Below are 14,879 nucleotides of genomic sequence, written 5' to 3' on the forward strand. Positions count from 1 at the left end.
CCACTTTCCCCCTAGGCCAGGGACTCTCCTCCCAGGTGAGAAAAAATCATCTAGGTACCTTAATTTTGATAAAGTTAGCGTTGATGTATAAAAAGCAGAACTTCCTCTGTAACCCTGTGAGAAATGAGAAGCCTCCAATCTTCTTCCCCACACCTACCCCCTATTGAGTTTCGGGTTCCTTGGAAATAACTGACCTGGATCGTTTCTGACAAAAATGAAACTTTGCATCTTCTCCACAGAGCAAAGGTAACCTTACCTCTAGCCAACCAAATCATCCATACATTTTTCATACTAGAAAAAATGTTTTTAAAAATGGAGGTGTGGCCGGGCGCGGTGGCTCACGCCTGTAATCCCAGCACTTTGGGAGGGCGAGGTGGGCGGATCATAAGGTCACGAGTTCGAGACCAGCCTAGCCAAATGTTGACAACCCGTCTCTACTAAAAATTAGCCGGGCGTGGTGGCGCATACCTGTAATCCCAGCTACTTGGGAGGCTAAGGCAGGAGAATTGCTTGAACCCGGAAGGCGGAGGTTCGCAGTGAGCAGAGATCGCGCCACTGCACTCCAGCCTGGGCGACAGAGCGAGACTCACTCTCGGAAACAAAACAAAACAAAAAAAAAACAGAAAAAACAAAAAAAACCCCCAAACAAACAAAAAACGGAGGTGTGAGGGTAAAACGTCTACAGGCAAGAACAGCACAACAGGTGCTGAGCTGCAAAATCAACACACTAAACTCCCAAACAGACCTTCTAGACAAGCTAAAAGCTCTTTAGCTAACCTAATATTCTTTAGCTGTTGTTTCAGAGGCTTTTCGAGAACAAAACTGCCGCCCCGTCTTGGCCTTGCCGCTTTTCACCCATCACTCTACTGAGTGTGTGTCTGACTTGTTTATCTGGACGCAATCTTTGTCGCACCCAGTTATCTCGCTCAGCGACCGGGGCCACCACGTTTCCTTAAATCAGAGCCCGGTGGACTCCGCCGGAGAACTACATTACCCAGCGGCCTTCGCGCCCTTCGCAGGAAGGACGTCTGCGCACTAAGATACTCAGTTCCAAGTTTGGAGCTTTTAGCTGCCAGCCCTGGCCCATCATGTAGCTGCAGCACAGCCTTCCCTAACGTTGCAACTGGGGGAAAAATCACTTTCCAGTCTGTTTTGCAAGGTGTGCATTTCCATCTTGATTCCCTGAAAGTCCATCTGCTGCATCGGTCAAGAGAAACTCCACTTGCATGAAGATTGCACGCCTGCAGCTTGCATCTTTGTTGCAAAACTAGCTACAGAAGAGAAGCAAGGCAAAGTCTTTTGTGCTCCCCTCCCCCATCAAAGGAAAGGGGAAAATGTCTCAGTCGAAAGGTAAGAGGCTGTTTGCATTAGTTGCAAAAATGCAAAGGGTTGTGCATGCATTTATGAATGCATGGATGCAATTTTCGCCTGGCGAGTGCATTTTTAAGTTTGAGGTTTTCCACAGCTCAGTTGCATTTCCTGTTTAGTATGTGTCTTTTTTTGCAGACACAGAGAGTTCCTGTAAGGCAGGGCTTGCAGTTCAGCTGTGCATTGACGTTATTTGCATTCTTCTGCTAGGATTACTGAGCTCTTTTTGCCTTTTGCACAGTCAGGAGAGACAGAGCAGGTTGGTAGCGTCTAAATGTGCAAGGCTTTATATAATTGTAAAATTCTTTACTATGCACAGATATTGTAAGTAATTTCGTATGCAACAGGAATAGAAACTTTTAAAAACTCTATAGGTGAAGATGAAAGGTAAAACTTGAGTTAAACTACTAGGAAATTAATGTAATCTTATATTCTTTGGGGGAAATAGACCGTTGCGGTGCCAGTATTTAGCTAAATTTCCATTGATATCGCCTTGAACATTAGGTAACTTTTGATTTTTAAAGGAAGTAAAGGTGAAGGGTGAATAACAGCATATCACAAAAAAGCAGACGAGTCTTGCTCTTCTGAGATTTTGCACTTTACACCAATTGCTTATTGGCTCGCAAAATTTAGAAGCAGCAGTGAAGACCTAATGTTTTATGTCTGCCCATTTGGGGGATGCTTTGCATCTTGGGGGAAAATATTGGGGGTAAAACTGTACTTTTAAGCATTACAGTAGTGTGAAGGGACTGCACTGTTTCATTGACAAGCATAATGAAATATTTTAAGTGTGTAACTGCGTGTATTTAGTCAGCTGTAATAGGTTGGAAGTTCACGTTATGGTTGTTTTCTTTATGTTCTTTTATTTTCTTTTCTTAATTTTTGTTTTTAAACACAGTTGTATTTTGCAGGCTTAATGCCACTCTGGCAAGGGGATTTAAAAAATTCCTGATATGACATCAAAGAGCAGACTAGGTGCTGTCAGGTGCCCCTGGGACCCCAAGTCACTTGTTTCAGAACAATTGTTTCTTTACCATAGAGAAAGCATATGCCATATGAGAAGTATGGGATGATGAAGAGAGGTGTTAGATACTATTGAATTAGGCTACCCAGGGCACTCTTTGAGTAAGACATGGTGAAATTAAAGGGTCTAACAAGCTTTTTGCTATTTTTTTGGGAGGGAGTGTGGGGAGTTGTTGCACCGCTTTTTAATTCTACCTGATGGGAGTCATATATCTCAGCAGCCCAAGAAGGAAGTAGTAATCTCAAGCATTCAAAGTAGCACTCTGCTTTTCTTTGAGTATTAGGGGAGAATGGAAATCTGAAAAGTTAAGAGTGCTGAAGAACCTAGGAATTGACATATCAGGTGGAGATGTTCCTCAAGTGGGGAAAACCTAAAAATCTCCTTATTGAGTAGAGAAATAATAGTTCAGAAGAGGCAGCCCATGCTTTGATGTATTAAAGAGATGGCATTTAGTTACTTTGTATTTGGTAAACATTCGTTCATTCATTCAATTCAGTTTAATATATGTGTAATATATTGTGATATGCATGTATATACATATGTATGTGTGTATATATATGCATGTATATGTATGTGTTGTGTGTGTATGTGTGCACATGATTTAAGGACACACAAAAATATTTAAAATGAAGTTTTTCCTTCGGGTTGGTGAAAACGAGAATGTAAGGAAATCATTATAATACAAGATAATAGGACAGGTATTGAAGAGAAATGGTGCTATTGGAGTTTAAAAATGGAAGTGATTTATCTATTTGGGGGATAGTCAGGAAGGTTTATGAAGAAGGTGGTGTTTACTGTGATCTTATCTTTGGACTTTAGGGTCTAAACTAAATCAGGCTCCTTTTTGCATATTTTTGGGCTCACTATGAACGTAGCTCCCTCTTAGTAGAGCCAGTTTTTGAGTTGAGAAGCCAAAGGAGATATTAGCACTGCACTCTTCCCTATGGATGTGTTTACAATGGATCAGGTACTGGTGGTCCTTCAAATCAATCCCCATTTACCCAGATGAGTTTTCTTAATTGGATTCTGCTTGGAAAGTACATCTGGAATGAACATGGGGTTCTTGTCCGAAAGGAAAATTATTGGTAGAAAGAAGTGGGTGATCATTTTGGAAATGGCAAAAGAGCCAGCCGCCTTGGCCTGGACTTTAAATGTGGAATTGGCCTTATTCAGCTACGCTATTCTCAAATGGCCAAAATACTTTTTGCAGTACCAAACTTCTTTTTTAATATTCTAACCAAGGAAATGGGAGGAAAAGTGAAAAGTGGATACAATCTCATAGTATTGAAGAATTTAACAACATGTTCAATTCAAGGACCTTTACGAACTTTCTAGATCACTATAATTCGGTTTAACAGACCTCTAATTTAAGGCACAGCAGAGGCAAAGGAATTACAGACTCTCTGGAAGCTGGAAGGACTGGGTTACTGCTCTACAGCCTTACCAACAGTGAGATTCCGAGAAAGAATTTCTTAAAAAGAAATTTTGTTTTCCACAGTTGTAACTTTAGGTGGTATGCTTTTCAGCTTGTTTATATTAGCTGTCTGGGGTTGAGTTGACATTTTTCAAATATTAAAGCAGTAGAATGCCTTTTGAGGAAATCTGAAATGTAAGTTAACAGGAAGGGCACCCAGAAAGTGCAGGAATTCCTGCACACTACAGGAAGACAAGCTACAGGAAAAATGTGTCATCTACACTACCCGGGAGAGAAAAACTATTGTTATCAGCCATAATGATCTCCGGAGGGAGGGAGAGAAAGAGGGAGGTAGGGAGATCTGGCATCCCCTAGTTCACCTGAAAATACACAAAAAGTTTGACCCTGTTAAAATACACTTTTCTCACTTCTCCTCCTATTCACCTTTAAAAAATATTAGTTTATTTTAGTTCTAGAGAGCAATAAGTAAATCATGTAAGAAATGCCTATGAGGCACAATTCAGAAGCATATAGCAGAGTGGTAGGAAAGGTCTTAACTCTACTGGGGTTCTTTGCTTCTGTAATTCATTCCACCCTGGGAAATGAAATGTGTAAATTTCTTGTTCTCTATAAATTCCTTTGTTAGGTTGTACCAGACGGACTTGTCATGCTTAGCCTGTAATCTGAGCCAGTATGTTTTATAACCCCGTACATCTCAGGACACAAAATCAGAATAGGTAGCTTGGGTTTCCTGAGCTTGCTTTGTATTAGCATTGCATTCAGTTCTTTAGAGCATGCGGCCTGTTAACTGTAGGGGGCTTCAGGGGTCTCTGGGTGGTAAATTTAATGTTGGAGAAAAGAGCTGAGATTCTCTTGTCTTTGTTTTTCAGATTAGTGTTGCTTTAATGACTCCCCAGTATTTTAAAATCTGAAAGATCTACAAGGAATATTTTTAAAACTTAAAAGAAATTTCATAAATAACCCTTGTTCATTATAGAAACATTTCATAGAAAAGGAAAAATAAGAATGACTAGTTACTGCAGTCTACACTTTGGCATTTATTCTCTTGGACTTTTTTTTCTATCTGTGTATGAAGCATCCAAAATGTGTGTAAAACTAAGTCTATTTCGTTCCCTCTTGTTTCACTTACCAATATATGGCAAAATATTCCCAAGTTTATATATTTCTACATTCATAGTATCCTCTTCCATTGTATTTATTTAAATAGACTCTTAATGTTTATTAACTTTCACTATTGTGAATATTTCCGTGATGATCATACCAGTTCCTACATTATCATGCATACTATGCCCTTAGATTAAATTCCAGGGAGCAAAACCACAGGCTTTGAATGTCCAGTTCTTCTTCACTCTCCATTCTCTTTTCTTCCTTCTGAAAATAGCTTTTTATTATTGCAAAAAAAAAAAGACATATGCTAATCAAAAAATTCAAACCAAAGATAAATTCACAATAAGAATATAAAACGCACTCAAAGTCATACCACCCAGAGCTAATTACTGTTAGTTTTTTGGGTACTATCTCCATATTTGTATGTACATGTTATTTTACACACTATATATTGTATTTTGTAACTTGCTTTTTTATACTCTACCATATATCTTGGATATCTTTCTGTAGTAGTACACATAAGGTTACCTATTTTTTAACAACCGTGTATTTTAATTTGTAAGAATGTAGCCATTTACTTAATGTCATATTGAGTTTTCAAACAGTTTCCATTTTTTTGCACAGCTATACACAGTACTGTAAGGAATACCTGGAACATACATCCTTATACATTTGCCCAATTATTTCTTTAGGATGATTCCTAGAGGTGGAAGTCCTGGGTCAAAGGGCATGTATAGATATATTGCTAAATTGCCCTCCATAGAGGTAACACTAATTCTCATTTCTACCAATAATATTTAGACGTGCCCATTCTGTCCTTTCAAGCATAATGGTAAATATTGCCAAGTAAACTGCTCTTCAGGAAGATGGTTCCTTTCTTCATCCTGGGTATAACAATTTGAAAAAATCTTTGGCAGTTTGATGAAAGCTATTAATATTCTACTCTAATATTATTAGTGATAAGGCAGTTGCATTTTTCACTTTTTTTGACATTTGTGTTTCATGTGCCCAAATTTCTTTTTTTCTCATGAAATATATCCTTAAAATTTTAATTTGGGTGGCCAGGCATGGTGGCTCACGCCTGTAACCCCACTTTGGGAGGCCGAGGCAAGTGGATCACCTGAGGTCAGGAGTTCAAGACCAGCCTGGCCAACATAGTGAAACCCTGCCTCCACTAAAAATACAAAAATTAGTCAGGCGTGGTGGTGCACACCTGTAATCCCAGCTTCTTGGGAGAATCGCTTGAACCTGGGAGGTGGAGGTTGCAGTGAGCAGAGATTGTGCCACTGCACTGTAGCCTGGGTGACAGAGCCAGACTTCATCTCAAAAAAAAAAAAATTAATTAATTTGGGGATCAAATTATTTTCAAAGTTAGCCAGAAAATAGCAATATTGTAGAGGTTAGGTAATCCTGGATTGATAGTTGGGTTCTGTGTATCTAAACAATTTAATTCCTTGATGAGTTCTAATTTTAATTTTAACCTAATGTCTTAAGCTGCTATCACATATTTTATAAACTCATTTTATTTATATAGTCTATAGCTATCCAGACCTATATGAAAATAATAAGAAAAATGTAGTGATCTGATTAAATTCCAGTCTGATAAATAGCTTACTTTTGGGCATTCCTGCATTTTCAGTTATCTTTTCAGGCAAAATTAGTTTTTCTTTAGGTTTATAAATAATTCTTACATAGCACCTGGTTGTGTTATATGCATTGTTGCAGAGAAATTTAATCTAATTTTTTTTAGCTTCCTGTGCAATGCCTAATCACAAAAGGTGGTTGACTTAAATTTCCTACATTTGTTAAAATAATTAAGTCTAGAATCTTTAAGATTCTTGTTAAGAATCAATTTTAATGACCTCACAAGTCATATAAGTCAATCAGATTTAACATATCCTTAACATAGCCTTAATAAATGCGCCTATTTATGCATCCTGATATTAAGTGATAGAATTTAGAGCTGTGAAAGTTTTATAGTCCAATCACTTCATTTTACAAATAAGCTAACTGAGGCCTTGGAAGTGAGTGACTTTCCTGAAGACAGTAGAGTGGAGTCACAGGGAGAAGTTAGATCTACAGATTCTCTGTCCGTAAGTTCTTTTCACCAAACCACACGTGAACACTAATAATCCACATTTATAAAATTTTTTTTTTCTTCAGAATCTTTAGTATATTTCACATTTTTAGCTTTGCTTGTTTTTGTTGGGAGCAGTCTGGCAAGGGGGAGCTGATGGTATAATGAGCAGGGGTTATTCTTCTGTGTCCAAGAAATGGTGACATGTGAATCATGGTGGTGGGGTTTCTTACCAGTTCTCTGCCAAAGGATATTTTGCAAATGCTCTCATTTTGATTCCCAGTGCCTACATAGTACAGCTGCAAGTTTTAACCACTGTAATGGTTGTTTGCCTTTTATGGGCTGTCTTGTTTGAAAGCCCTTGCTGGGTAACTAAACTTTTTCTTATATATCTTTACATCTCTGACTCTTATAGCATTGTCCTTATAAATAATAGGTGCTCAAAAAATGTCTGACAATGAAAGTATTTTTCATCAGTAGGGATAAGCTCTCATTTGCTCCTAAGTTTTATGAAAGATTTGGGGTAATTAAATTACAATGCAGTTTTCTTCTTGTGCTTCTTCTTTGTTTGCACTGATATTCCCATTATGTATTTGCTTAATTATTTGGAAGTTGCAAGAACAGCATGAAAAGCAACTTATAATGGCTGGCGAAGTGTCATTTCTCCTACCTAAGCCTTCTGAACAGATTTAAAGGTTGCACGATTCTCTGCTAACTTTCTTTTTAAAAAATATGAGAAGATGAATTGTCCAAAGAATCCCATCCAATAGAATTGAAGTGATTTCTGCATCCTGTGCTGGTTTTAGGAGCTGGTTTTTAAGTCTATGAGGCCTCTGAAGGATTGTCAGAGACAATCCTTTTTTTTTGTTTGTTTGTTTGTTTTTTTTTTTTTTTGAGACAGAGTCTCGCTCTGTCACTCAGGCTGGAGTGCAGTGGTGCGATCTCAGTTCACTGCAACCTCCGCCTCCTGGGTTCACGCCATTCTCCTGCCTCAGCCTCCCGAGTAGCTGGGATTACAGGTGCCTGCCGCCACCATGCCCGGCTAATTTTTTTTGTATTTTTAGTAGAGACGGGATTTCACCGTGTTAGCCAGGATGGTCTCGATCTCCTGACCTCGTGATCCGCCCGCCTCGGCCTCCCAAAGTGCTGGGATTACAGGTGTGAGCCACCACGCCCGGCCCAGAGACAGTGTTTTTAACAGCTGGCTGCCCTCTAACAAAACAGGGAACTCCGCAAGGATCACCTCCCAGTGAAATGATTCTTCACTTCCTCCTTGACCACCTCCACTGCCTCTGCCCAGCCCCTTCCTCCCTGGCTTGTTCCCCACTCTGTCTCCTTTGATGGTCTTCCTGAGTTGGCCCATGCGGTTCAGTATGTAGTCCATAATCTCCCTCTTTCTGACTTGAGGAGGATATTCAGGTTATAATCCCCATACAATGAAGTCTATCAGAAATCATCGTAATTTTTTTTTTTTTTTTGAGATGGAGTCTTGCTCTGTCACCCAGACCGGAATGCAGTGGTGCAACCTCAGCTCACTGAAACCTCTGATTCCCAGTTTCAAGCAATTCTCCTGCCTCAGCCTCCCGAGTAGCTGGGATGACAGGTGCCCGCCACCATACCAGGCTAATTTTTGTATTTTTAGTAGAGACAGGGATTCATCATGTTGGCCAGGCTGGTCTCAAACTCCTGACCTCAGGTGATCCACCCACCTCAGCCTCCCGAAGCACTGGGATGACAGGTCCCCGCCACCATACCAGGCTAATTTTTGTATTTTTAGTAGAGACAGGGATTCATCATGTTGGCCAGGCTGGTCTCAAACTCCTGACCTCAGGTGATCCACCCACCTCAGCCTCCCGAAGCACTGGGATTACAGGTATGAGCCACCACGCCTGGCCAAATCATCGTAATTTAGTCAACTCCACTCTGAGTTGAAGCATTAAATAAGCATTTGCAGCATCCCTGTCATCTGTTTTACTTTCTGGTCTGTACATCCCTCCTTAAGTCAGATTCTTGAGATCAGTCTTCTTTGGACAGACCATTAGCCCCAGGTGGAGCTGCTGATCACAACCCCTCCCTGTACCACTGCCAAGGCTGTTGTCATCATCACTTACCCTAAGCCAGTTACTTTTCATATAGTATGCTTTAGGATGTCCCATAAACACTGTGGACAAAGGTGGTGTTATTATCCTTAATTTACGAGTGAGGAAATCAATTGTTGTTAACCAATGTGCCCATGGCTGGATAGCCAGTCGGTGGCAGAGGCAGGATGGATGTCTGACTGGAGGGCCTGTGCAGCAAACTGCAGCTCCTGGGCCAAATCTAGCTTCAGCTGTTTTGTTTGTTTGTTTGTTTGTTGTTTGTTTGAGATGGAGTTGCGCTCTTGTTGCCCAACTGGGAGTGCAATGGCGCGATCTTGGCTCACTGCAATCGCCACCTCCTGGGTTCAAGCGATCCTCCTGCCTCAGCCTCCCGAGTAGCTGGGATTACAGGTGTGCACCACCACGCCCAGCTAATTTTTTGTATTTTTAGTAGAGACGGGGTTTCACCGTGTTGGCCAGGATGATCTCGATCTCTTGACCTTGTGATCCGTCGTCCTCGGCCTCCCAAAGTGCTGGGATTACAGGCGTGAGCCATCGTGCCCGGCCAAGCCTCAGCTGTTTTTAAGTATAGCCCGTGAGCGAAGATGGTTTTCCCATTTTTAAATGATTGAAAAAAAAATCAAAATCAATGTTTCATGACACATGAAAATGATACGAAATTCAAATTCAGCATCGACAAACAAAGTTTTATTGGAACACAGCTATGGTCATTCATTTATATGTTTTCCATGGCTGCTCTTTGCTCGACAGCTGTCGAGTTGAGTAGTTGCACCAGAGCCCCTATGTCCCACAAAGCCAAAAATATTTGCTATCTGGTCCCTTGCAGAAAATGTTTGTTGACCCTTTCCTTTATGACTTTATTCCATCGAATACTGGGGTCTCTTCATGACAGAGCTCCCAGAAACATTCCTCTCTGGCTTTAACTGGAAGTTGTTAACCTGGATAACTACTGGTCTGCTGCTCAGCCAGAGACCTCTTGGGCCCAGCCCACAGGAAATGTCTGAGTGGTGTCTCTCCTAGTTATAAGAATTGTAGGTCATTGCTCATTTCCTCTGAACTAAGTTACCCGTCTCCTTTTGCCCGTCCTGGGGTCTTTTCCCCTTAGTTGTGTTCTTCCTGTTTGCTTTATATTTCTTTTCTTTTTTTCTTCCCTTCGATGAGAAGCTGCTTATTAATTCTTCCCTGAGACTCTTCATCCTCCCCTTATTGAGCCCACATTTCTTTAGAAAGTATTAGGTTGGTGCAAAAGTAATATTGTTTTTTGTCATCACTTTTCATGGCAAAAACCACAATTACTTTTGCACCGACGTAAGAAATCAAAAATAACTCTCCTGCTACCACCATTGCCTGGCTTGTTGGTTATTATCATGACCCAGCTCAGAGGTTCCATCATTTCTTTTGTGTCAACGTGAAAGCCTCCCTGCACGGGATCAGAGAGGTTTCCAGTTGTCATCTCCTGCAAAGTTTAGAGCTGTTTTCTTACATTAACCCCCTAACCCCGGGTGGGCAATTTTCTTTTGAGGACGAATATTCTTTGTGCTCACAGAGTCGCTTACATCGTGGATATTGGGTATATTTAGGAGAGAAGGTTTTGATAGAGGGTCTGAAAATGAAGGGAGGTGAAAGCTACATGTAGACAGAGGAGCTTTGGTAGAATGAGCCCAGATTTGTTCACCACATCCAGAATGATGTAAATTTAAGTCACGTACAAAGAAGTGCTAATTTCTACCATCCCAGATGGTATCACTGCTGTGATTCTTTCTGTGCTCCAGATACTGTGCTTAGTGATGAATGTGAATTCTATCATTTACTCTCACTATGGATCAGTGAGGTGATATCCCATTTTGTAGATCAGCAAACTGAGGCCGGAGAGGTTAAGAACTTGCCTCAGTTACCAAACCGATAGTGGCAGAGCAGAGGTTTTAGCCAAGGTCTGTCTGACCTCAGAATCTGAGCTCCTGGCGACTCCACTTGAGACGTCACTCCAAAATAAAGGTATGAAATCCATTACACCAAAGACATGGTCGAAGAATGAAAAACGAGTGTATTCTGTAGGAATTTGGATAGATTTGGGCATACCAGGGCCAAGTATGGTAATTAAGAAGGGCTGACCTGTGTCTAGCTATTTATAGGTTCTTTTTGACATGTCCCTTTATATGTCTTTTGATCACAGAGTACAGAGTCTGACTCATTTTGACTCTTAAGGTTGAGTTCCAAATAGAAACTGCCCATTGGTTGAAGGAGGCTGATTACAATTGGCCCACTGATAGTTACTGGTCTGGATATACAGGAATGTTATATTAAAATGTAGGTAACAAATATCGCTTCCATTTGCTGTTCTGTAGGTTGTATCACACAGAAACTAAGCCGACTCAAACCTTGTGTGTTTCCTTACACATCTAAGTTAAATTGTATTAAAACAGTAACAGGAACGTGGCCAGTGTGGCAGCATACCTAAGTGTGGGGATTTTGCAGCCCCTTTTTGGCTTAGTGACTTTTTTCTTCCTGGTTGTTTCTATGTAAATGTAACAATTTCCTTGAAATGATGAATGAACCCACATCTCCAGTGTTTTCCTCTTGTACTGGACAGAGTGGAGGAAACTGGAATTGCCTGTTTTTGTGGCAGAGGAGGTAGATGGGGATGGAAATGAATTTCCTTTTAAAGCAATGAATTCTTTTTCTGTTTGTTTTTTTCTGAGACGGTGTATAGCTCTGTCACCCAGGCTGGAGTACAGTGGTGCTATCTCAGCTCACTGCAACCTCCGCCTCCCGGGTTCAAGTGATTCTCCTGCCTCAGCCTCCCAAGTAGCTGGGATTACAGGCGCCCACCACCACACCCAGCTACTTTTTGTATTTTTAGTAGAGATGGGGCTTCACTGTGTTGGCCAGGCTGGTGTTGAACTCCTGACCTCATGATTCGCCCGCCTCGGCCTCCCAAAGTTCTGGGCTTACAAGCATGAGCCACCGCACCCGGCCTAAACCAATGAATTCTTTCTCGGCTTTCTCTCCAGCCAAAGCAGAACAGCTATACCTATGCCTCAGTTGTTTTTCATGATCCCATGCCGAAGCTGCGGAAATAGATGGTCTGGTTGTTGAGTGACAAGTTATTTATTCCCTTCCTTTATTCTCCCTCCTCCAATTTCAAATGGGATGAGAGGAGATAGCTGTAAGTGTAGGGCTAGAATCTGAAGAATCAGTGGGAACAGAATAGTTCAGAGTATGGAAATTAGTTTGAAGTAAATGTAGAGATAACCTTTTTGTGATATTTGTAAACCTTGCGAGGCAGTCTTCACAGTTTATTTACCCCTTCCTGTACCCGAAACACCTTTGCCATTTGAAAAAAAAAATCACAAACTCTGGATATACCTAAAAAGAGGACTTGGATAAGGAGTTTGTTTAGATCAATTCAACAAAGGTTTTTGTTTGTTTGTTTGCTTTTTTCATTCAGGGTCTTCTATGTGGCCCAGTCTGGCCTCAACTCTTGGGCTCAAACATCCTCCTGTGTAGCTGGGATTACAGGCAGTGCCACTGTTCCCGGCTCAACGAATACATTTTTGATCTATTGTTATGTTTAGGACATCATGCTGGGTGGAAATAGACAGAAATGCATTTGACTTTACTCTTCCACTGATTAGCCATGTGGCCTTGGAAAATCTACTTAACCTCTAGCTTCGGTTTCCTCACCTTCTAAATAAAAAGACTGACACTCATTCACGAGGTCTTTATGAAGATTAAGCAAGGTCATATATGTAACATGCTTTGGCCAGTGCTTGGCATTCATTTATTCAACAAATATTTATTGAGTGCACTTTATATTTGAGGTACTTTGCTATAGTACTCTCTCTATAAACATACATTTGCTTCACTCTTCCTTTCCTTCCAGCCCTTAAGGAGGTTATTGTCTAGGAGGAGGTAAGAAAAGCATAAAAATGTGTAGAATCTAAACTGGAATCCTAGATTAGCTTAAAAGAGATACTATTGAGTGGGAAAGTCCTATGAATAAGAGAGAGATCAGGAAAGTGTTGACAGGTGTGGAGGTATCAATGTGATTTTTAGAATCAATGAGGAAATTAGATCCAACATAGGTACGGGAAGGACTCTTGACTTCTAGTATCCAGTGGCACAATAGGACAATAAAATAGAGCAATTCTTTAGAAGGATTAAAAAAAAAAAAAGAAAAGAAAATGCCCCAGCAAAGTATCTGAAGCTTAAGAGACCTTACTTGTGTTTTCTAAGAACTTCCTTTTTCTTACCAAGATTAATACTGTAGCTATTGCTTGTGATTGCAATAGGTGAATAAATGGAATATATCATATCTCATACTTTTAGGTGTTTTTTGGATTGTGGAAACTCCAGGAAATCTAGAGGTTAATAGTTAAACAAGTATATCATATCAACCAGGTTTATAGACACACTGTAATTATATAAGCAAGCTGTTGGTTCAATAATCAACGTGTAGCTGGGTCAGGGAATATTTTCCAGAGCTTGGCCACGGCTGTAATTTTCATTTTTTATAACCTGCTAACATGCCAACCTGCCTTTTCCATTTCTTTTTGTTTTTCTCGAATCATCTGAAATCAGTGTAAGAGAAGGAAACCTGTTCAATGTACTTTTGAATTCTCATTTTATTTACCTCAAGTAAAATAGTGTTCTGGAAAGTTCTTCGTATTACCAAATTGACTTTCTCAAGCATGGTATTAGATATTAGCAAGGGAGTTCATAATTTATTTTCTATTTTTAATTTCAGAAAAATACAGTTCTAAGAGATAAAAAGATAAACATATAAAAATAAAAAGGAAGATAAAAATACAGGATAAAAGATAAAATATTTAATACAATTAATAGATTAAATACATTTTTTCTTTTATTATTTTGGTTTCAAAAACAGAGTGACATATAGCTCTGGGGCTCACAGTGGGCTGTTTCTCTGTGAACCTAGCATTTAATCACCTTCTTTCCCTCAATAACTCCATTTAAACAGAGTCAGTACAGTGTGAAGGAGGTGAATTGAGTCACCCCTACTCAGATTCATGTAAGCCACAGGGCAGTTTTGGCCTCACTTTGCTGTGTGGTTAAAGGTAACATATGACCCAGCCAGGTAGAAGACCTGTCAGCCATATCATCTCATTCAAGTGGCCTGCAAAGTCTTCTTGCTTGGGACTTTGTTCCTGAATGAGCCTCTATTTTTGTAAGGAAAGTAGAGGAAAACAATGCAGATTTAATTCTGAAATTGGTTTAAGAACGGGATTGAGAAATTTTGATATATTCAGTCTGGAATAATTGTTTTCCATCCCGAGTTTCATTCTTTCTTTTTGATATAACCCTATCTAAGGACAGGATAGCTAGTCAGTGTTGAGCAAGACATGGCAGGTAGAGGACTAGCTGTCTCTGGATTGCATTTAACAAGGATTATAGAACAACCAAATAAATTACCTGTACCTCACTCTGTGCTAGATTGATACAAAAATGAACAGAATCCTCTTACTACCCTCAAGAAGCTCATATTCTAGTGGGATGTCTATGTTTGCTAGAGCTACTGTAACAAAGTACCACAAATTGGGTGGCTTAAACCACGGAAATTAATTGTCTCGCAGTTCTGGAGGCCAGAGGTCCAAGATCAAGTTGGCGGCAGGGCTGGCTCCTTCTGAAGACCATAAGGAAAAATCTGTTTTGTGCTTCTTCCCTGGCTTCTGGTGTTTGCTGGCAATCTCTGCATTTCTTCCCCTGTATACTCATAGCCCAGACTTTGCCTTCATGTTCACATGGCAT

The 14,879-nt window shown here is 40.2% G+C and overlaps 1 protein-coding gene across 1 annotated transcript in view; it reads left to right on the plus strand.

The window, feature by feature from the left end:
* Nucleotides 1–283: 283 nt before the first annotated feature.
* The window catches only part of MAP2K6 (mitogen-activated protein kinase kinase 6), a 139,486-nt gene continuing 124,890 nt past the window's right edge, over nt 284–14,879 (plus strand). The window contains exon 1 of the mRNA XM_003808944.6: nt 284–1,350. Within this exon, the coding sequence (XP_003808992.1) occupies nt 1,335–1,350 (16 nt within the window). The 5' untranslated portion in view covers nt 284–1,334. The remainder of the gene's footprint in view (nt 1,351–14,879) is intronic.

The sequence above is a fragment of the Pan paniscus genome, chromosome 19 (genome assembly GCF_029289425.2).
Source record: "Pan paniscus chromosome 19, NHGRI_mPanPan1-v2.0_pri, whole genome shotgun sequence".
Taxonomy (NCBI): domain Eukaryota; kingdom Metazoa; phylum Chordata; class Mammalia; order Primates; family Hominidae; genus Pan; species Pan paniscus.